Raw genomic sequence first — 22,646 nt, 5'->3', positions numbered from 1 at the left:
CAATAAATAGGGGAAAAAAAGAAAAAGAGAGAGAGAGAGAGAGAGAGAGAGAGAGAGAGCTCAGCTAACTAACTTCAAATTTTCACCTCAAACAAGATGTCACAAGTTCATAAAAGAGCTGGTGAAAATTGGCATTTTTATTTTTGACGATCCTTAATAAATGACCAATTATTATAAAAGTATAAACCGATAAGAAATGATAAATCTTATCATTTATATTTTGACACTATCACACTTAATACTAAAAAAAAAAAAAAAAAAAACTACTATTTATCCTAAAAGTTCAAACTATTAAAAAATTATGAATTTTAATAGTTTAACACACTTATAGACAAGTGAGTACAATATAATTTTTTATCATGTTATTGTCTTAGACTAATTAGTTCAAACGCGTCATATATGCGCAAAATTCGCGTACGTATGTAACAATTAAAATAATTCACGTTTAACCTTCTATTTCCAAAGATAAAGTGATAAATGTGTTAATTTCAATATGAAAGTTAAAATTCCATAATAATCACTACCCGTAACATTCAAATGCTCAAATACAGATATAAGAATTTTTGAAACATACTTTTTTGAAAGATGCCGAAATATACCCGCCCATATACTTGCTGTATTATATGAGTAACATATTTTACTAACTACCCTTAGTAACTTTTTTGTGGTCTATATTTTACTTTTTCTTGATTAATAATCATTTAATTTTCTTTATTTTTCATGTTCACCATGTTATATATACATAGGGTTTTCGGGACCAAAACCAGTATCTGAAACATCTTCAAAGGATGAGCTCTCTCACTTTCTCCCTCCCTACTTTTTTTTTCCACAAATTTTCTCTTTCTCTAAATTTTTTCATAATAATTCAGATGAATTAAATTTGGTTTGGGCTGAAGCCCATTTATCTCGGAAACCTCAAAAGCCTTATCCAACAATACACAATTGGACTGGGCCTTCTATGTCTTTTAACTCCTTTTCCCTTACTTTTGAATTTCAAACAAACAGTGTCGTACGACAAGTTCACCTGTACTAGAATACATATAAACCTTCCGATCCCAAAAACGGTGTCGTATTTGCCTTCACTCCTCCTTCTTACTCTTCTCATTCTTTGAAATGCATGTGAGTGCGTTAATGGTTTTTTTTTTAGGGTTTGAGATCTCGAATTTTAGCTATGGCTATGGAAGAACGAAACGCACAGACTGTGCTATACGAGACACGTCATCACGCTTCTAAACCCTACACTCCCAATTACCCTCCTCAACAGGTTCAATTCCAAAAACCTAATTTTAATCCTTTAATTTAATTAAATTTTTTTTTTTTAAATTTGTTGAAATTAAATCATCAAATTGACACTGAATTCAGGCAAATGAAGCTGAGAGAGGAAGCTTCCTGTCCTTGCTTTCTTCACGAGGTGGGTCTCTTTCTAATTCTATTGTAATGCACTTTCACTTTGTTTACTATACGTGCCTTGAAGATCAAATTTAATAATTTACGTGAGAAATAAACCGTGAAAGAACACGTTCTTTGGTCAAATTTTGATCTTTGTTCAGTTTTTGAAAGATTGGTTAAAATAGCTTTTTATTTTTTATTTTTTAATTTATAACTTTTATGAATAGCTATTTAGTGAAAATGGGTTTTTTTTTTTTTTTTTTAATGAATAAATTGTATTTGATCATGTTTGTAATTGAATAATAAGATGATAAATGCAAATGGGTATCTGACATTATTTGCTGGTTGGCAAGTTTTAGTATATAACTTCCACATGCAATTATGCAAATGGGCACCCCTGTTTGTAATTTTATCGTAATGCGCATTTTTTATTATACATGCCTTGAAGGTCAAGATTTTCGATTTATTTGTTGGTAGTTTATTAACATGGGAATTGAACTGTGAAGAATATGTTCTTTTGTCAAAATTTCATCTTTAGGAATTTTATATGACAGTTGTAAGTACTTGTAAGTTTAGTTCAAATGAGTTATATGTATGATAAATAAAATGGGTTTTTTTATTATTATTATTTTATATTGGGTATTGTTTTTCTTTTTGATCACGGAAAGTTGCACACACGGTGAGTTTTGAATGCACAACCTCACTCCACCTAGTACTTGCAGGGGAGTAGGTTCTAGTTGAGCTAGAGCTCATTGGCTATATTGGGTATTCTTAATAGGTTATAATGAATAGTTATTTAGCAAAAACATATTGATTCTAATTAAGCAATGTTAGTGGTATAAATTTATGTGCTCTTTCTAGCATTTCGAATTGGATATGTTTGTTCATGTCTGTAATTGAATTATAAGATCATAAATGTAGATGGGTATCTGCCATCATTTGCTGGTTGGCACTCTTTGGTTTATACCTGCCATGTGTAAGAGTAAATATTGAAGTTCTATGGTTATGGTTTTGTTACGTTTTATAGAAAAAATGTCCCATTCGTGCTTTTGATGTTGTGGGTTATTCTAGTTTATTGAAAGTAGCATTTTTAAGGTGAAGTTTACTGTACAAGTTGTGACGTTTTTCTGATAGTTACAATGAGAAATATGGGACTTGAATCTTGGATGTCTTAGCTAGTTGAGTTACAAGGCTCTTGTCAATTGTACAAGTTGTGTCTTACAAGAAGAAGCATTTGTCTTGTCAAAGAATTATAATAAATTTATAACCCAACAATGTGTGCGTGTTTTGTTTGGAAAATGTTTTTCGAATTTCACTGTGTGAGCATTGGCCAACATCTGGCCGTTTAATTTATCAAAAAAAATATCTGGCAGTTTATAAATTTTATGATTCTTTTGCCTAATGCCTTGAAGGTCTGAGTCAACTCAGAGACAAATGGAGTGAATACAAGCAACCGAGAACATTGAAAAAAATGATATCCTTGTTTATCTCTCGAAGAGGTGAACGTGTGGCTGTGGCTTCTGGAAATCAGATAACAATTCTGCAGAAGGATGATGACTACCTGGAACCCTGTGGAACTTTTACTAGTAAGTTCAATTTGTTGACATCATTGATGATTGAAATATGCTTCTGATATCATTGGTTTTAGCTATCACATTACATGTTTTTCTATATGCTCTAAACGGAGAGATTTGTGTCAATTTGGTGGTTAGATCAACAATTTTTTAAATTGACTACAGAGGTAAATCCTTGAAAATGTTGGCATTTGGTGTCATATATATAAAAATGGTATAATCTAATTATTTATATATTCTTTGTTCTTATGTGAATTTAACTTAACCGAAGATATATTATAGGCTTAATTCCTATTGATGCCAGCATATGGAAGTATTCAAAAAATGTCTAGTAATGCCTAATAACATGTAACACTGATACTTTATCATATAACCCTTTATTATTATTATTTTTTGTATCAAGACTGTTGAGACATAGCTCTGATTTTTTATTTTTTTTTATAATAAATACAGATGAAAACACAGACACATTATATTCTGCTAAGGATATATAATGTTGTACATATATAGTTTAATGGATTAGCCATGTAGCCGCCTAATGTTTGCATTGAAGCATACTCTTATGACTTAGTCCTTTATTTCTAGAAGTCTACCCATTATTGGAAATGGAACAACCAAATAATCAAATAATGAAAAAATCTCTATACATAAGAGAAAAGCTGGGGGGTGGGGTTAAGTATAAGCATATGTGCAGTTGCTCATGAGGATTCAAGTTTGCAGTAATTTTGTGAAATAAAATTTGATTGATGTTGATGGTTTGGTGTAAGTGCTATCAAATCCATAAGCTATTACCCTTCATCTTTGTCAGCTTTGTATGTTATTGCATTTTTTGTGTTGATTTTTACTAACCTATCTTCCATGTATCAGGTGGAAGCCTTGCTACATTCACTACAGGAACTTGGTCTGAGTGTCATGATGTTCTTGGAGTTGCTGATGATACTGGTACACTATATTTTATTAAAGTGAATGGTGAAGAGATAACAAGAATTACAAGGAAGCATTTGAAAATCTCTGTACCAATAGTAGGCCTGATTGCACAGAATGATTCTGACGAACAGAGATCTTTCTTGTAAGTTTTCTTTTTCTGTCCACAGCCTCTCATGAAATTTTAAAAGAATTTTACGAAGACCAGTTTCTTGTCAACCTTGTTTATGGCTGGAGGTTCTGGTTTTATTTTTTGACCACTCCAGAGGTTAATACAACTTGGCATCTGTATAAGTTATTGGAAATGTTTCCAGGTGCAGCTTCATTATTGTTACATCAGATGGTTCCTTACAGCATATTGAGATCAGTCAGGCGCCAAGTGCCTCAATATCCTCTGCTCTCACCTCAGATAGTGGCTTAACACCTACGAAGCAGTTTAACAATGTTTTCTGCTTTGACTACAATCCAGAACTTTCATTGCTGGTTGTTGTTGGCGGTTCTGTCAGCGGCTCACTAACCTCTGGTGGGAACTTTGGTATGTTTCTGTATTACTTCTTTATTTTCCTATGGTGAACATTTTGTGCGCATGTATGTGAGTGTATAGGTCTTCATGTAATTAACATCATTTCTTGTATACCAGACATACAACCATGAGCCATAAATCCTTTTAACATTTCAGACTTATCAGATTGTCCTAGCTTTGACAGTCCATGCTTTTGCTTGTCCTCAATTAATGTGTGTGAACCATATCTAAAAACCTGAAGATCAATGTTCTTGGTTTGCGAGTCACGGTGTCTGAGTCTCTTCAGTGTCTTGTACAAAGTTGTTTAGATTCTATTATGAATATTTTATCACTTTCTTGAAACATGGAAAACTAAATTACCAAACAAGATTATTCTTTAAGTATTTAATAATTGGTTTTATAATTTCCTTGCAGGACCCTGTAATATTTCTCTTTGGCGTAGAAGTAAACTCCTGGATATGGAGCAACTGTTCTCTACTCAGTTTGAGGGCTTGTATTCTAAATCAAATGGTTCTGTGGGTCAGCTATCATATCCAAAGGTGCTAATCTCACCGCAGGTCAACTTTGTTGCTACATCAGATGTTAGAGGATGCTTGCAAATTTTCAAGCTGGATAAAGAATGCTTTTCACTTTCAAGTTTTGCTTGCAGAGGGATAAACGACTTGCAAGTGACCAATAGTTTGTCAAATGGAGGCGGGGACTTTATAAGTGATATTGTGGACTTTACTTGGTGGTCTGACCATATCATTGCTTTTGTAAAACGGAGTGGTATTGTCACCATGCTTGATATCCTAAGTGGTTCAAAAGTTCAGCAGGATGATGCTGTATATTCCATGCCTGTTCTAGAAATGGTACAGCAGTTTCCAGGACACATATTTCTTTTGGAGACTAAACCATCTGAAGACAGATACAAGGCATCAAATTTTGGGGAAACAGATGGCTTGCATCATGTGGAGCTGATTACTGAAGATAGATATAATCAATTTGATATTTCTAGGTTGCGATGGAGTTTGATATCATTTTCTGAGAGATCTGTTCCTGAAATGTACAATATCTTAATTAGCAAGCAAAAGTATGAGGCTGCCTTGGACTTTGCTGGTTGTTATGGGATGGATAAAGATGAAGTTTTAAAGTCGCAGTGGCTGCATTCCAGCCTAGGCATTAATGACATAAATAAGTTTTTGTCTAATATTAAGGATCAAGCTTTTGTAATTTCTCAATGTCTAGATAAAGTTGGACCTACAGAAGATGCTGTGAAGGCTTTGCTTGCATACGGGCTGCGCCTAACTAACCAATATAGGTTTTCGGAACCAGAAGATCATGAAAGTAGCCAGATTTGGGATTTCCGCATGGCTAGACTTCAATTACTGCAATTCAGAGACAGGCTGGAAACCTATCTAGGGATTAATATGGGCAGGTATTATGCTTTTGCAGAATCTATAGTTGTTGTTGTTTGCTGAAATAACATAACTTTGAAGGATTTAAAGCCATATACTCTTAAGAAAGAAATAGAAGATATTATTTAATCAATTATAGTCTGTCATAAATGTTTTTTTTTTAATTGAAGTTTGTCTCAACTCTATCATAGCATAGTTCGGACTATATTTTTTGTCATGTAGATGTGGTGTTTTTAAAATAGTTCTCATGATATATTTTGGGGCCAAGAGCCTTGTACCTCAATTTGGCATTTCATGGTATTTCCAATAGAGATGTCTAAGGTTCAAATCCTCCCCCCTCCCAACTTTGGAATTAAAAAAAAAAGTTCTCATTATATATTATGGGATCTATATTTGAATAAGACTTCTTATCATATAAACTCTAGGTGTTCAACTAGATTACATAGATATGGGAGAAGGATATATTTATTGTACGAATTTCTTTGTTTATGCATTCCTGCAAGGATATATTTATTGTACGAATTTCTTTGTTTATGCATTCCTGCTCAACATTTTTATTATCTAACCTCCTTCCTGTTACTAATTTAACATGCTTGCAAATATTTTGCAAAATCTAAATCTGGAGCAGTATAGCAAGATGCAGCTTATCTTAAAAATGCAAAGATGAATAAGATATAATATTTGGGTAATAGAGGAAGGAAGAAGGATTCAAAAATCACTCGGTCAAATCCAGGAACCATTCATATGTCAATGTATAGGAACAAGGAATGCCAATCTTTGATAATTTTGTCATCATCTTGTTGTTTTCAAATGGGTCCATTCAACAATGTTATAATGTTGTAAATACAAATCAATTAAAAGAGATGTCTTATTTCCAAATAGGAATGTTGTTGTGACCTCTAGGAAGAGCCCCCGCCCCCCTTCCCCGAAAAAAAAGTGAGGAAATTTTATACATCTTACTATTTAATAACCTATTCTTAGATCGTTGTAAATAAATATTTACAACTTGACAATTCAAATTAAGTACTTAAAATCTTATTAAATGGAAGGGAATGTTTGAATTTATAATCCTGATTTATTATTGATTTTATGGGCTTTTCATATCAATTACATACAAAAAAAGAAAAAAGAATGAGATTTACTGCTATCCATTTTAGGAATTCTTTTTTTCTTTAAAAACCTTTTATAGACTTTTGCCAAAGTGTTTAAATGTCTCTATGTCCCATAAATGCAAACTTCAGAATACCTTTTTTTTTTTTTTAAAAAAAATTTATTATTAGATACATTGATCACCAGATTTAGAATATTCAGTACACATGTTGGTGTTTAGATTATTCTTTATTTGAGTATTGTGAAGAATTTTAATTTTTATATAACTAATTTTTTTTTTCATTACAAAGGTAAAATGCAGGTAATTTTTCACTGAAAAATTGCGTGCCATAGCATGATTATCATTGATAAATTGTGTAATGCTCAATTTATATTACTTTCCTCTGATTGTTTCTACTGACTCACAGTTTAATGACATAGTGTTGTGCAGGTTTTCTGTGCAGGAGTACCATGAATTTCGTGTTATGCCTATTAATGAAGCCGCTGTTACACTTGCTGGAAGTGGCAAAATTGGGGCCTTGAACCTCCTATTCAAGCGTCATCCTTTTTCTCTGACTCCTTTCATGATGGAGGTTTTAGGTGCTATACCTGAAACACTTCCTGTACAAACATATGGGCAGCTTCTTCCTGGGAAGTCTCCTCCTACCAATGTTGCTGTGAGGGAAGAAGATTGGGTTGAATGTGAGAAGATGGTAAGCTTTATAAGCAGATTGCCCCAAAATAATGAGATTGGTATCCAGATCAGAACGGAACCCATGGTTAAGCGGTGCCAAGGATATGTTTGGCCATCAACTTCCGAACTTTCAAGATGGTACAAGAATAGAGCTAGAGACATTGATAGCTTTACTGGGCAGCTAGATAATTGCCTCTACTTGCTTGACTTTGCTTATCACAGAGGTATCAGTGAATTGCAGCAATTCCTTGAGGATGTCTCATACTTGCACCATCTTATATATTCTGACGACAGTGATGGTGACACGAGTATCAGTATAAGTCTTGTTGAGTGGGAGCAATTATCTGACTATGATAAATTCAGAATGATGCTCAATGGTGTCAAAGAGGAGAATGTGGTTAAACGATTACGTGATAAAGCAATTCCATTCATGCAAAATAGGTTTAAGAATGAAGCCTCAGTTTCTCTAGGTCAGGTGCCAGATTACCATCTTTCTGCAGATTCCAAAAATGATGAGTCATTTCTGGTAAGATGGATGAAGGAAATTGCATTGGAGAATAAGTTGGACATATGCTTGATGGTAATTGAGGAAGCATGCAGAGACATGGTAGTTGAGGAAGGATGGACAGACTTCCAGAGTAATGTTTTTTTCAAGGATGAGGTTGAAGCTGTGGATTGTGCCCTACAGTGCATATATATGTGCACAGTAACAGATAAGTGGAGTACCATGGCAGCCATATTGTCAAAGCTTCCACAAATACAAGGTGGTTTCTGCTTTATAAGTTTTTTAAAAAATTCTTATCTTGGTAAATGAGATCTTAATATGATTTTACATTGTAACACCTTTTATATGATATATTTGAGAATTCTAATTCTAATTTTGATTTTGTTTTTTTTGTTTTTTTTGTTTTTTGTTTTTTGGTTTTAATTGATTGTTAGACCCACTTAATTTTGTGAACCCTTTGACTGAAGTAATATAAAATTCCTTGGTTTCTACCTTTTGGTGCAACTCCAATGGCTTGAGAGCAACTCTACACAGTTTGCTTGTGTGTGACTGAACATTTGACATAGCAGGTCTAAGTTGTTTGTGTGTGTGTGTGTGAGAGAGAGAGAGAGAGAGAGAGAGAGCTGATAGTTGAGAAAAAAATTGCGGTTTAACCTATGGTTTGATACGAATAGGTGGAGCAGTTGTGTAATGGAAATCCCAAGATTTAAACCAATATCTGTAAAGAAAAATAACACATACACAAAGAAAAAAAATAATATATTCTTTTTTTCTTGAGCATAATTGAAGTATTCTGGCTGTACAGATACTGAAACACGTGTTAAGGGCCTCAAGAGAAGACTCAAATTGGCAGAAGGCCATATTGAAGTAGGGAGGCTTTTGGAATTTTACCAGGTTTGTAATCCTTTGTTGCACTGAGTATGCTTTTGTGCTTTGGTTTCCTATCATGAGCATTAAATGGTTTAATCTTCTCCTGGGAAAAAAGATTGAATAAAATGGAAAGAAAAAATATTTAAATTTCTGGAGACCCCCATCCTCTTTCAGTGCAGTTTGGGTGCTGTTTTGTGTTGCCATGTGCGTAAAATTTTGTGATATCATATATTCTCAGGACACATATGATAGCATTTCTATAGGAGTTTTCTAGGATATATGTGGAAGCATTATGGTTTATGAATTTTTGGGCCGTAATGAGTTTCAGTTCCAGATTTGGAATTGATATTGTTGTGCCAGAAAGTGTATTAAACTGATGTTACTTACAGTGCAATATTTATTCTATTCTTGTGTTTCTTACAATCATTTGATTGCGAGACTGATAAAAAAAATTTTTGATCGTGAGAATTAGACTTAGATTTAACAGTGGATGTTTTATTCAGGTCCCAAAGGCAATGAATTTCTTCCTAGAGGCTCATTCAGATGGAAAAGGTGTAAAGCAGATTCTGCGCCTGATACTCTCAAAATTTGTTCGTCGACAGCCTAGTCGTTCTGATAATGATTGGGCAAACATGTGGCGTGATATGCAGTGTTTGAGAGAAAAGGCATTTCCTTTTCTGGACCTAGAGTATATGTTGATGGAATTCTGCAGAGGACTGCTGAAAGCTGGGAAATTTTCTCTCGCAAGGAATTATTTAAAAGGTACAAGTTCAGTTGCTTTGGCATCGGAGAAAGCAGAAAATCTTGTCATTCAAGCTGCAAGGGAATATTTTTTCTCGGCTTCAAGTCTTGCTTGTCCTGAAGTAAGTATATGGAAAGTTTATCTTCTTTGATTAATTAAGATATCTAGGAGCAAATTGATTAATTCAGGATTTTTGACTTTAAGCTATTATTGAGTAGGTACAACAGACCTCTTTATTTCCCTTTTTACATTATAAAATGCATTGATAAGAGGACATCAAACATGATGTGAATTGTTTTGATGTGATCTATTGGAGATAATGTCAACAATGAGGCTCAATGTTTGATCATAAAAAATTGTACACTCAAAAACATTGTTGATGGATGTCTGACACCAGTGGCATAAATGTAGAGGGGCATGAGAACTTACTATATTATATGGGAATCAAGAATTAGTAAAAATATGTTTTTGTCATTGTTGTTACTATTACCATGTTATAAAATTTTCTACAGTTTCTTATACTGAGATATGTTGGATGCACAAAGATGTGGTAGTACTCTTTCCTACCACTATTTGCTTGGTAAGACATGAACCCAAGGCTAATCCAAACTCCACCCGACCTGTTTACCACCAAGGCAAGGTGGGGGCTCTTGCCAGGTGGTTTACAAATACACTGCAATAAACTTCAGAGTACAGGTGGGCAACTGAGGATGTCTGATAGATTCAAGCCACCAATTTTTACATTTTGATTTTGTTGCAGTATAATTTTTTGTCTTTATAATGTAGAATATTTAGATCAGAAGCAAACTATGTATCATTCTTGCTTCCTGTTAATGTGTGCTCCAATTAATAAACCAAGACATTAGCAACCAGCATATTGCATTGGAAATTGTGTTAGGTTCATTTAATCTCAACACCTGAACGAACAATGCTTGAATTCTCACAAATGGGCTGGCTACCTATCTAGTAATTTGCCATTCATCTTTCTTTGCTGACAATACTTGATTATATCCAATTTCATTATGGATAACATATATTGTAATATCCATATTTAGATTCATTGATTGCTTTATTGCCACTTGTTTCAGATCTGGAAGGCTAGGGAATGTCTGAATTTATATCCAAGTAGTGGAAATGTGAAAGCAGAAGCAGATGTTATTGATGCACTTACGGTCAAACTTCCAAACCTTGGAGTGACAGTTCTACCCATGCAATTCAGGCAAATAAAAGATCCAATGGAGATTGTTAAAATGGCAATCACAAGTCAAAGTGGTGCTTATTTACATGTTGATGAACTCATTGAGGTTGCCAAGCTTCTTGGATTAAGCTCTCCAGAGGACATATCAGCCGTTGAGGAAGCTATTGCTAGAGAAGCTGCAGTTGCAGGTGATCTGCAACTAGCATTTGATCTCTGCCTTGTTCTGGCTAAAAAAGGACATGGTCTCATTTGGGACTTATGTGCTGCAATAGCAAGGGGTCCTGCACTTGAAAACATGGATATAAGTTCTCGAAAGCAGCTACTAGGTTTTGCTTTGAGCCATTGTGACGAGGAATCCATAGGTGAATTGCTCCATGCATGGAAAGATCTAGATATGCAAGGCCAGTGTGAGACATTAATGATGTTGACTGGAACAACTTCTCCCAAGTTTTCAGTTCAGGGTTCCTCAATTATCTCACATCCATCCCACAGTATTCAAGATATTGTTCACCTGAAAGATTGCTTTGAACAGGTTCGAGGGATTGGTAGTGATGATCAAGAAGTTCATTTTGATAAGATAAAAAATATACTTTCTGCTGTTGCTAAAAACTTGCCCATCGAGAATGGGAACAATTGGGACTCTGTTCTGAGAGAAAATGGAAAACTTCTGTCTTTTTCTGCTTTGCAACTTCCATGGTTGCTTGAATTGAGTAGGAGAGCAGAACATGGTAATAAATTGATTTCTGGCTCAATTCCTGGAAAGCAGTATGTTAGCGTAAGAACACAGGCTTTGGTGACTATTCTGTCCTGGTTGGCGAGAAATGGTTTTGCCCCTAGAGACAATCTGATTGCTTCTCTGGCAAAATCAATTATTGAACCTCCTGCTACTGAAGAGGAAGACATAATGGGATGCTCTTTTCTCTTAAATCTTGTGGATGCATTTACTGGCGTTGAAGTTATAGAGGAGCAGCTGAGAACAAGAGAGGATTACCAAGAACGTTGCAGCATCATGAATGTGGGAATGACATATGGTTTATTACACAATTCAGGCCTTGAGTGTGAGGGGCCTGCGAAGAAGAGGGAGCTGCTACTGTGGAAGTTTAAAGAAAACCACACACCACGTAGTTCTGGTGATTGGCAAACTTTATCATTTGACTCCTAAACTGCATATAATGCAATATTATAATGTTCCTTAGTACTAAAACAAATAAATTTTTTTTCCTCTCTTTCATGCATTTAGGGTCAACTTCTTTTCTATATAATGATGTTATTACCTTGTGTTATTTGCTTGCTTTCAGATGAAATAGAAAGGATTGATAAAGTGCAGTCCACATTTTGGGGAGAATGGAAAATAAAATTAGAACAACAAAAGCATGTAGCAGATCGTTCTAGGGCATTAGAGAAAGTAATTCCTGGGGTTGAAACTGAACGCTTTTTGTCTGGGGATGTCAAATATATTGAGGGTGTTATTGCCTCCCTAATTGAATCAGTAAAGTTGGAGAAGAAGAACATTTTGAGGGATGTTTTAAAAATAGCTAATATCTATGGCTTGAGTTGTACTGAGGTATGCTGGTGTGTGTGAATTTGTCCCTTAAAAGGCAGTAATATAGAAGATAAGTGCATGCCATGTGGATGGACCATTAGTATTTAATGTCTTCCTCTGTTTCCTTGCAGGTGCTACTGCAATGGCTAAGCTCTGTCCTTGTTTCCGAGGTTTGGACAAATGATGATATTATGGCTGAAATTGCAGAATTTAAAGGAGAAATAATAGATCATGCTGTAGAAACAATCAAAACAATTTCCTTGATTGTGTACCCTGCAATTGATGGGTGTAACAAGTTGAGGCTTGCTTATGTATACAGCCTGCTCTCTGACTGCTACTTGCAGCTGGAAGAAACCAAAGCTTCATTACCGATGATACAAACACATGAAGCAAATATATCTAGCATTGGGTTTGCTCATTTCTACAAGGTCATTGAGCAAGAATGCAAAAGGGTTTCCTTCATTAAGAACTTGAACTTTAAAAATATTGCTGGACTAGGTGGTGTGAACTTGGAGTGCCTCAGCTCTGAAGTCTACACACACATTGAAGAAAGTAGTTTGGAAGCTCTGGCAAAAATGGTACAGACCCTTGGCAGTATCTATACTGATCCTGTTCCGGAGGGTCTCATATCATGGCAGGATGTCTATAAACATCATGTCCTGAGTTTGTTGACAGCTTTGGAGACTAGTGCTATGACTGATTTTAAAATTAAAAGCCCTGAAAACCTTCAGGGCTTTGTAAGTCAACTTGAGCAGAGTTATGATTTCTGCAGAATGTATGTCAAACTCCTGGTTCCTTCAGATGCTTTGGACGTTATGAAACGGTACTTCAGAATAATCACACCAATTTATTGTTCTTATGGGAGTCTGCCAGATGACTCAGCATGGCAGGACTGCCTCATCATTCTTTTGAACTTTTGGATTAGATTGACTGATGGAATCAAGGATATTGAATCCCATGAGAGTCCAGGAAGAAATATCATGTTCAATCCGGAATGCATAATGAGTTGTCTAAGGGTTTTTATGAGATTGGTGATGGAGGACATTGTATCACCAAGTCAGGGCTGGGGCACCATTATCAGCTATATCAATTATGGTTTAATTGGTGATTTTGCTGGTGATATATTCATTTTCTGCAGAGCCATGGTTTTTTCTGGCTGTGGGTTTGGATCTGTTGCTGAAGTGTTTTCTGAAGGCATATCACTGCAGCCGAGTGGTTCAGCAGAAACTGGTGACTCTGAAGGTTACGATCTTCCCCATCTGTATTTAAACATCTTGGAACCTATTTTACAAGATCTGGTCAATGAATCCCATGAACATCAGAAATTGTTTCATCTGTTATCATCTCTGGGTAAACTAGAAGGTAATTTGGAGGACTTAAAGAGGATTAGGTGTGTAGTTTGGGAAAGGATGGCCAGGTTTTCTGATAATCTGCAGCTGCCGAGTTCCGTTCGAGTTTATGTTCTAGAGCTTATGCAATTCATCTCGGGTAGAAGTATCAAGGGTTTCTCTCCTGAGATTCAATCCAGCGTTCTACCATGGGAAGGGTGGGATGAGTTGCAATTTACTGGTAAGAATTTTGAGACTACTGCTGATCAGGGGTTGTCAGATCCGAAGGATACTTCTAGCAGGTTTGCGAGTACTTTGGTTGCCCTCAAATCATCTCAGCTTGCGGCCACCATCTCCCCCAGCATTGAAATTACCCCTGATGATCTCTCGAATGTGGAGACTGCAGTTTCTTGCTTCTTAAAGTTGTGTGGAGCTGCTACTACACGTTCCCATATTGATGCTTTGCTTGCCATTTTGGGAGAGTGGGAGGGGCTTTTTATCATTGGTGGAGATGAGGAAGCCTCTGCAGAAGCCCCTGATGCAGGAAATGACTGGAGCAGTGATAACTGGGATGAGGGATGGGAAAGCTTTCAGGAAGTAGAGCCTCTTGAGAATGAGAAGAAAAAAGATTCTCTATCTATTCACCCTTTTCATGCCTGTTGGCTGGAGACTTTCAAGAAACTTGTAATGCTGTCCCAGCTGAGAGATCTGTTAATGCTGATTGACCAGTCCCTATCAAAATCTAATGGATTAGTGCTTGATGAAGATGGTGCCAGGAGCTTGACCCAGATTCTACTTGGGATAGATTGTTTTGTGGCTTTAAAGATGGTGCTGTTATTGCCTTATGAAGCATTACAGTTTCAGTGCTTAGGAGAAGTTGAGGACAAACTGAAACAAGGAGGCATCTCAGACACAATTGGCAGAGACCATGAGTTTTTATTGCTTGTATTGTCTTCGGGGATCACATCAACTATCATTTCCAAATCTTCTTATGGTACCACTTTCTCATATCTGTGCTATGTGGTTGGGAATTTATCTCGCAAATGTCAAGAAGCCCAGTTGTTGAAGCTTACACAGAAAGGGTCGAATGAAGGCAAGGGCAATGAAGGAGACAACTCATTACTTTTTAGAAAAATTGTTTTTCCTGCTTTCATATCAGAGCTTGTGAAGGCAGGTCAGCATATTCTAGCAGGATTTCTTGTCACAAAATATATGCACACGAATGCATCACTCAGTCTCATTAACATTGCTGAGACCGGTCTTAGTAGGTTTTTAGAGAGGCAGCTCCCTGTATTAGAGCATGAAGAGTTCACTCTTGAGAAGTCACATGAACCATTAAAGAATACCATTTGCAGTTTGAGAGGCAAGTTAGGAAGTCTGATCCAATCCGCGTTGTCTTTGCTATCTCATAAAGTTTGATGAGAATGCTTGGTGGGTTTTTATTTCTTTAATTATTTTTTTTATACATTTTTCTATAGCAATGCAATTGTATTAGGAGTAGTTGTATAAAACTGTCATCGAGACTTTCTGTTCAGTTTGGGGAGAGAGAGGGTTTAGTGAAACAAATGACTGTATAGTAGACACTTGAATCTTGATTTTACAGCAATATATGTGTTTTACGTGGGTCAAAGCAACCCACATGGAAATCAACTTTTTGTTGCTGTGTAGGTCTTGTAAACTTGTGGATAATCTTACAGAGTTCATGTGAAATGTATGTGGACTCAAATCTACCTGAATTTTCCTAGGATTGGGTAAACCAATGACAGTATGGTTTGATGTTGGTAATAACAGGCTATGATCAACCTGTGTATTTTAACATAGGTTGAATTCTAATGTAAATTGCTTCCAAACGAGGAAAAGTTGAGCAACTGGACTTGTACTTTTTCGGTTTTTCCCCCTACACAACTAATTTTTTTTGGCCCTTAACGAAATTATGAGGTGGTGTTCATCTATAATTTGTAATGTAATTATCTTTCTTTTTTTTTTTTTGGGAAAAAAAAATTCAAATCATTAAATTTAAATGTAACATGTGAGTTTTAGATAGCTTAATTAGTAAAGTTATTATTGTTGAATAAAAGATTTGGCATTTAATTTCTTCCTATATCAAAAGTCAATTGATGTTTTGGTTTGATAATAAAAGACAATTATTATAGAAACAAACATCATAAGTTTGAAATACGATCATATTAAAAAAATAAAAAATTAATTAGAAATGTTATATTTGTCTGTTGGGTCATGTACCTGCTCATTCCTACTTGTCCGTGCCCGAGTGGAGTTTTCGATACTTCGGTCCTATTAGGTGAGCAAGTTTTAACACACTTTTTTTTTTTTTTTTTAAACAATTTTACACACATTTCAATACATTTTTTTTTTATCTACACGTATATAAAAAACACTCAATTCTGTCTGTATACAATTTTCCAACTAATATTCAAGCTTAAGCCTTCTTTTACAATTTTGTTTTTTCTCTTCATTCTTTTAACTGGTCCACCTCAGTATTATAAACAAGAAACACCTAATCGTACAACCAAGCTCTGCGTGTACTTGCTCAATGTCTGCTCGATGATAGCTCGAGTGAGACAGTTACAGCTTGAGTGTTGTTTATGCAAAATCAAACCCCACACCCAAACCCCACCCCCCCCCCCCCCCCCCCCCCACAACAACAACACAAAAGAAGAAGAAGAAGAAGAAGAGAGAGATAGACACATTTTTTTGAGGGATTGATTCAACTAAAGTGAGTATTCATTACTGTCTTTTCAAAGGCAATGCTCCATTATTTATAAATATAGCCTTGATATACCTTTAAAATTTTACACCATTAGAGAGAAATTTATATGGTTTATTTAACAAAATCTTACAACATTTCACATCATTTGTGCGCATACACACACATATATAATAATTTCTAAATAATTTAAAATTTTTGTAAGGATTCTCAACAAAGACTTATTTATTTAAATTTATAGAAACACAACAATTTCATTATATTTTCAAAAGAATAATACTACATACACAATATTTTTCATAACAAATTTCACAATTGTTGAATTGTCAAGTTATCATTGATTCTCATCTTATCTTACCACTAACACAATTTTATTGTCTACCCTTATAACTCACAACCTTTTGTTTTTAAAAAAGTTTGGTAAAAAAAAATTGTGGCTCTAGACCTCTCTCTTTTTTCTTTTTTTTTTTCTTTTTTTTTTTTTTCAGAATTTAAATTATAAATTGTGGTAGGGCCATGTCTAATATGGTAAAGCTAATTTAAAAATATTGTAAATTTTTGTTGTATTTCCAACTTAGAAAATTATTAAGTACTCACAGAAATGCGTACTCCACCCTCTCACATAAATAGTGAGTCTTACCATGATTTTAATTAATAAGAACAACCGTTTATGTAATAGGAGGAAGTACTTATGGTACTCGGGGAGTACACAATAATTTCCCCTCTAACTTTATTTCCATATAAAACCTCATAAATTTATCTCCTCTATTAAAATATTGCCAAAAATAACTAATTCCATGCACAAACACAATCAACACAATAAATGACCTATTAATAATTACCATAATTATTAAATTATATATTTAAGGAATTAAAACAAAAAAAAAAATGGTATTATTATAGAAAGATATCATCTTACTTTTTTGAGCTAGTTTTTAATTTTAAATCAGAAGTATAAATGTTGGACTTTAATGTAAGGGTATGTTTGTATTTTAAGAATTGTATAATAAAGTATACAAAGATATATAAACCCAATAGTCCAAACTTCCAAAGCCGAAAGATTCTCAGCGGTATCAAGCATCGACCCCTACTCTGTTGCCACCAAAATCCTATATGCCTCTCTATCTCTTCAGGTAAAGCTTGAGCAAACTCTCTCTCTCTCTTGCTTCAAAAAAAAACTCTCTCTCTCTCTCTCTAGAATGTTACATGCATTTGCGTTATTATCTTGTTCAATTTTCTTTGTCTGATATCATTGTCCCAAAGGGTATATGTTTTTCTCTTTGTTCAGCTTTGTGTCTTCTCTCTCTTCAATTCTTTGGCTTTTGTCTGCTTTTAATTTTCTCTCTGAGAATCAAATATAATACCTCATGAATGAAAGGATTAAAAGAAAAAATGAAACTTTCATTAGGAATAAGTTGTTAAAGGGTCCAATTTTGCAACTTTATGTTTTGGCCTCAAATTCAAAAAGGCAGAATCTTTATGCTTTTGGTCACATGGGTTTTGTATGTTTGGCTGTAATTTTTGTTTATTAGCAATATTTGCCTGTTTTTTTAGAGGTCTCTTGTTGTTTTTGCTATCTGGGTATTTTATTTTGATTGCTTTTTCCCTGTATTTTTTTATCACTGGTCATATGGGTTTTCATTGTTTGATAAATTCCTGTTTTTTCGTTATCAGATGGATCCGATGAATGCAGCAAACCCAGAGAATGCAGCAGAAGTTGAGTATTTCAGCAATCAAGTTGATGAAATATTCACAAAGGTTGATAAGGTGAGTTTTTTTTTTCAACAAAAATAGGAACTTTTTATTGTGAACTATGTTTAAAAGGTTTCAAATTTGTAATCATATCTGTTTGTTATTATATACTTATCAGCTTTTCTTTTTCTTTTGGTTTTCTTTCATTAAATGTTCAAGAGATTAATTGGGCAGCTACTCTTTGCTTAATTGAAAATGAGGTGGAATAGGCTTGTGCCCGGGTCTATGGTTTGATTAGCAATAGTTTACGTAGTTCCAAAAGGGTGACAGGTTATAAGAGAAAGTATGACTAGTTGTATATTGAACATCAGCACCTAAGGCAGCAATGATGGAACCAAAGTAAATCTTTTTTGACCTATGCAAATCGATCTTGCAGTCAGCAGCCCCCATAAAAAACCAGGGTAATTGTTTTCGCACCCACACTGAAGGATCGCCTTTTGTCTCCTGTGACCCCATGTTGATGTGGCATTGGTGGTTTCAGTTCATTGCTAATGGGCGCAGCAGAAGGTTGTGATTTCGGTTGGTTAAGTGCTATTCGGTTTCTGACTGCAGAGTTGGGTTGTTGATGGTTCAGGGGATTGGGTAAACTGTAATAGATAGGTGACTTCTGGAAAGGGTTGAAAGTGTGAGGCAGGCTTAGGGGAGGCCAGTGAGTCTGGAAAGCCGATTGTGGTGGTAAAAATGGTGTAAACAAAAGGAGGTGGTGGTGGTGGTGGTTGTTGCATATTTGCTTCATCCAGTCAGTCATAGCTACAGTAGAGAAGGCTTCATCATTGCTGCATTATTCCACTGTGATACTTCTCTGATTAAAATATAAATTCTGTTTTGCTAGAGTTATTGGTTTTTATTTTTCAAAATTGGCTTGTTTCTTCTAATCAAAATCTTGGCTCCGGAGGGGTAAGGGGAGATTTGAATCTATGTCCTAATATTTGATTGATACAAAGGATATTCATGATTTTTGTGGCTATGATTTATCCAACTACCTTTGTATAGGTTTACATTGTATGCAGCTGTGCATGTATTGGCATGTTGGTTTTTATTATTTGCTTTTCAGAAATTTTGAACTCGCAAATAAATTGATAACTTCTTTGTTGTACTTTCAGCTTGAGAAACAAGTGAGCGAGGTTGAACAGTTCTACTTGGCCAGCGGTAATAGCTCAATTGTGAAGGACAAAGAAAGAGCGAAACATTTTCCTGGTGTTAAGAAGCAGCGCCAAGATGCATCACATAGGGAAGTAGCTGCTTCAAAGAGAATGCAAGAGCTTATGCGCCAATTTGCTACAATATTACGTCAGGCAAGCTCCAAACCTTTGCATTTATCTTTGATGTAAAAACTCAGGTCAATCATTAAGATACTTAGTGTAAATTTCTAGGATAGGATAGCCAATGAGCCCTAGCTAAATGGCACAATTTCTCCTCCCTACCACACAGTCAGCACCAAGGCCTTCAATTAGTAATAATTTAGCTTTACTTGTTGCTTTTTCAGATTACTCAGCACAAATGGGCTTGGCCCTTTTTGGAACCTGTAGATGTTGAAGGCCTTGGTTTGCATGACTATTATAAGGTAAAGCTTCACTATCTGTCAGAACTATCTGATGTTATTTCTATATGGTTATTGATTTGTATAAATATCTGTTATATTTTCTTCTTTCCATATATCTATGATTTTGTACCTTAAAAGATTTCAGGTGTTTGTTTCTTAATCTATAGAAGTAAGTTGCTTGTTAACTATCATAAATTAATTTATGAAAAAAATGGGTTAAATTTGTATAAATTTTTTGATGATGATCATGATAATAATAATAAAATAAATAAAAGAAGAAAAGAAGAAACTTCTTGTCGTTCTTTTTATTTTGCATCTTATGATGATGATGGCAGTAATATAATAAAAGAAGCTTGTCATTGTTGTTCTTCTTAATTTAACATCTTCTTTTCTTGTTGAATTTGGCTTGGTCCTGGCTTTTCTACTGGTATGATGGGCTTTCATCAATTCTTCAGCCATTCTTAGTATTGCATTCTCTTTCAGCTTTTGCCTTCAAATAATATGTTTTAGGTTTTTCATTCTAGGTTATTGAAAAACCCATGGATTTTAGTACAATAGAAAAGAAAATGGATGCTAAGGATGGTACTGGCTATAAGAATGTGCGAGAGATTTATGCTGATGTGAGGTTGGTGTTTAAGAATGCAATGATATACAATGAAGAAAAGGATGATGTCCATGTGATGGCCAAAACTTTGTTGGAAAAATTTGAGGAAAAATGGCTTCAACTTTTGCCTAAAGTTGCTGAAGAGGTAAGTTGCTATCCCAATATGGTACCTTTATGTAGGACATGGTAAATCTTATAACCCGCACTTTTCTATGACTTCTATAGTGTCTCTCTTTTAATAGATATTCCATACCTAAATAATTTTAGGAAAGAAGACGAACAGAGGAGGATGTAGAGGCAAAATTAAATATGCAGCGTGCTCAGGATGCTGCCTATGCCAAAATGGCTAGGGATTTAAGCAGTGAGGTTTGTTGAAATTTCAGAGCCTCTTTATGAAGTACAACATATAATTGAGAGCAAGCTTCTTAAACTTTAAAAGTTTTTGTATGTTTTAGTTGACATATATTTGCACTCTAATGGTTTGATATTATACGGTACATGATTTGAACTAATTAATTGAAATTATTTTCAGCTATATGAGTTTGATATGCATTTGAAGAAACTCAGAGAAATGGTGGTTCAGAAGTGCAGGTGTGTTTAAGAATCCACCTCTCTGCTTTAGTACGTTAAACAAATGTTGGTTCATATAATCATGTGTGGCACATATATTTTAGTGTCTAGTCTTCACTAATTTGGTTTTCTTTTCATTTGTAAAATTCTTAAAACACCATAAGAAACCTTGCAATTGAGGTCAAGAATGCAATACGGGGCAAGCATTTGAGTTGGCGTTGTAGCAGATGGGAGTTGGTGGTGCATGGAGGCAGTGCAATCAGGATGGTTTTTCCTTAAATATCAGTTGATATCAATTTTAATTATCCTCTAAATTTAATTCCTGATGCAGAACCATGCACCTCTGGCAAAATTTTGAGTTTATTTTCAACTGTCCTTTACCGACTTGAAGATGTGTGAAGAGGGTTTTTCAACATAAATATAAATATATATTTTTAAATCTTGGGTATCATTAGACAGTTCAGCGTATGCATTTGCGTACCTTTGCATGGGTGATCAAATTGAGTCGGCAATTTTATTTCATTTTTTTGCCATCCTTTAGCAATAATCACTGATTGTACGTGCATAATTTTAGGAAAATTTCCTCAGAAGAGAAAAGAAGTCTTGGGACAGCTCTTGCCTATTTGAGTCCTGAAGATCTCAGCAAGGCATTAGAGATAGTTGCTGAGACTAACCCAAGCTTCCCAGCAACTGCCCAAGAAGTGGACCTTGATATTGATGCTCAGGTCATCATTCATTTATTTGTCTGCTCTTTGTGGTTGGGGTTATCTTTTTTTGTTCCAGTTGCTCAAATAGGTTATTCTTCCCCCAATGCAGAGTGAATATACATTATGGAGGTTGAAGGCTTTTGTGAAAGATTCCCTAAAAGGTAAAGCAAGGAATCCTGGAGGCATAAGTGGCAGTGGCAACAACAATGATAACAATGACGATGACAAGAAGAGCAACTCCAAAAGAAAAAGAGAGATTTGTGATGCTCTTGCCAAGACTGCTGTTAAAAGGACTAAAAAGCTCTCTAGTTTGTGACCTACCTTTGCAGCTTGTAGCTCACTTATGCTATTTGGTTGCATTGCTTGTGAATTTGAATAGGTACTCACTATTCCAAAGAAACAAACTTAAAGAGCTAAATATGAAATGCTTCTGTCAATTTTTGTAGATCCCCTTGTAGCTGAGATCATGATCAGTCTGTACAGCTGTATTAGGTAGAATGGCATATTTCTTCTTTTCTTTGACCTTGGCGTAAAGGGAAAGACAGAAACACAATACTCCATTTCCTCAGTATGTACAGGTTTTTTTTGGGTCTTATATTTATAATAAATGACAGTTACTTTGAGAACCAACAGACCACTTTGACCCCCAATCCATCTTCCTCTTCCCCTTGTAACATTTTTTGTGTGCCTAGCACCACTTTTATTTTGTATCAATCACAATCGCAATAGGTTACTTTAATAATTGTGATTAATGTGCAATAAAAGTAATGTTGTACTAGTCATAACTTATCACCACTAAGTTGTGAAAAAAAAAAAAATGTCTGAAGCATCCTTTTAACTCCCTCTTTGTTCTTTGGGGGGAGCTGATGAGAACAAAGGAGTGACGTGGTCATTCTGGATATGTTTCATGTTTGTGTTGTGCCCTGGACTCAATGCAAGTCTTTATTCTCTTGCTAAACATTGGAGTTT

General features: G+C 35.1%; 2 protein-coding genes across 4 annotated transcripts; both read left to right on the top strand.

Annotated features, from left to right (window-relative positions):
- Nucleotides 1–1,018: 1,018 nt before the first annotated feature.
- Nucleotides 1,019–15,506, top strand: LOC115968606 (MAG2-interacting protein 2). The gene is made up of 12 exons (XM_031088033.1): nucleotides 1,019–1,264; nucleotides 1,363–1,411; nucleotides 2,802–2,975; nucleotides 3,831–4,032; nucleotides 4,202–4,422; nucleotides 4,825–5,827; nucleotides 7,348–8,354; nucleotides 8,901–8,989; nucleotides 9,469–9,828; nucleotides 10,796–12,035; nucleotides 12,204–12,469; nucleotides 12,580–15,506. Exons 1-12 carry the CDS (start codon nucleotides 1,172–1,174, stop codon nucleotides 15,193–15,195), a joined length of 7,320 nt encoding a protein of 2,439 aa, XP_030943893.1. The 5' UTR covers nucleotides 1,019–1,171; the 3' UTR covers nucleotides 15,196–15,506.
- A 2,045-nt stretch (nucleotides 15,507–17,551) lies between these two features.
- Nucleotides 17,552–22,303, top strand: LOC115969309 (transcription factor GTE1-like). Of its 3 annotated transcripts, none has more exons than XM_031088934.1 (9): nucleotides 17,552–17,634; nucleotides 18,176–18,268; nucleotides 19,357–19,548; nucleotides 19,740–19,817; nucleotides 20,321–20,545; nucleotides 20,668–20,766; nucleotides 20,933–20,991; nucleotides 21,545–21,695; nucleotides 21,787–22,303. In XM_031088934.1, exons 2-9 carry the CDS (start codon nucleotides 18,176–18,178, stop codon nucleotides 21,991–21,993), a joined length of 1,104 nt encoding a protein of 367 aa, XP_030944794.1. In that variant the 5' UTR covers nucleotides 17,552–17,634; the 3' UTR covers nucleotides 21,994–22,303. The 3 variants fall into 3 exon arrangements, with proteins under 3 accessions (XP_030944794.1, XP_030944796.1, XP_030944795.1); XM_031088935.1 differs by lacking the exon at nucleotides 17,552–17,634 and adding an exon at nucleotides 17,656–17,765; XM_031088936.1 differs by lacking the exon at nucleotides 19,740–19,817.
- The last annotated feature ends 343 nt before the right edge of the window (nucleotides 22,304–22,646 follow it).

The sequence above is a fragment of the Quercus lobata genome, chromosome 11 (genome assembly GCF_001633185.2).
Source record: "Quercus lobata isolate SW786 chromosome 11, ValleyOak3.0 Primary Assembly, whole genome shotgun sequence".
Classification (NCBI taxonomy): domain Eukaryota; kingdom Viridiplantae; phylum Streptophyta; class Magnoliopsida; order Fagales; family Fagaceae; genus Quercus; species Quercus lobata.
Note: the sequence above shows the minus strand (reverse complement) of the source record. Positions and strands in the feature narration are given on the sequence as shown.

Bases quoted from the DNA above. Each gene is read 5' to 3' on its own strand.
- LOC115968606 (XM_031088033.1), top strand. From the start codon at position 1,172: ATGGCTATGGAAGAACGAAACGCACAGACTGTGCTATACGAGACACGT. The intron at 4,423-4,824 runs GTATGTTTCTGT...ATTTCCTTGCAG, and splicing joins AACCTCTGGTGGGAACTTTG to GACCCTGTAATATTTCTCTT. The intron at 8,990-9,468 runs GTTTGTAATCCT...TGTTTTATTCAG, and splicing joins GGCTTTTGGAATTTTACCAG to GTCCCAAAGGCAATGAATTT.
- LOC115969309 (XM_031088934.1), top strand. From the start codon at position 18,176: ATGGATCCGATGAATGCAGCAAACCCAGAGAATGCAGCAGAAGTTGAG. The intron at 19,549-19,739 runs GCAAGCTCCAAA...TTGCTTTTTCAG, and splicing joins TTGCTACAATATTACGTCAG to ATTACTCAGCACAAATGGGC. The intron at 19,818-20,320 runs GTAAAGCTTCAC...TTTTCATTCTAG, and splicing joins GTTTGCATGACTATTATAAG to GTTATTGAAAAACCCATGGA.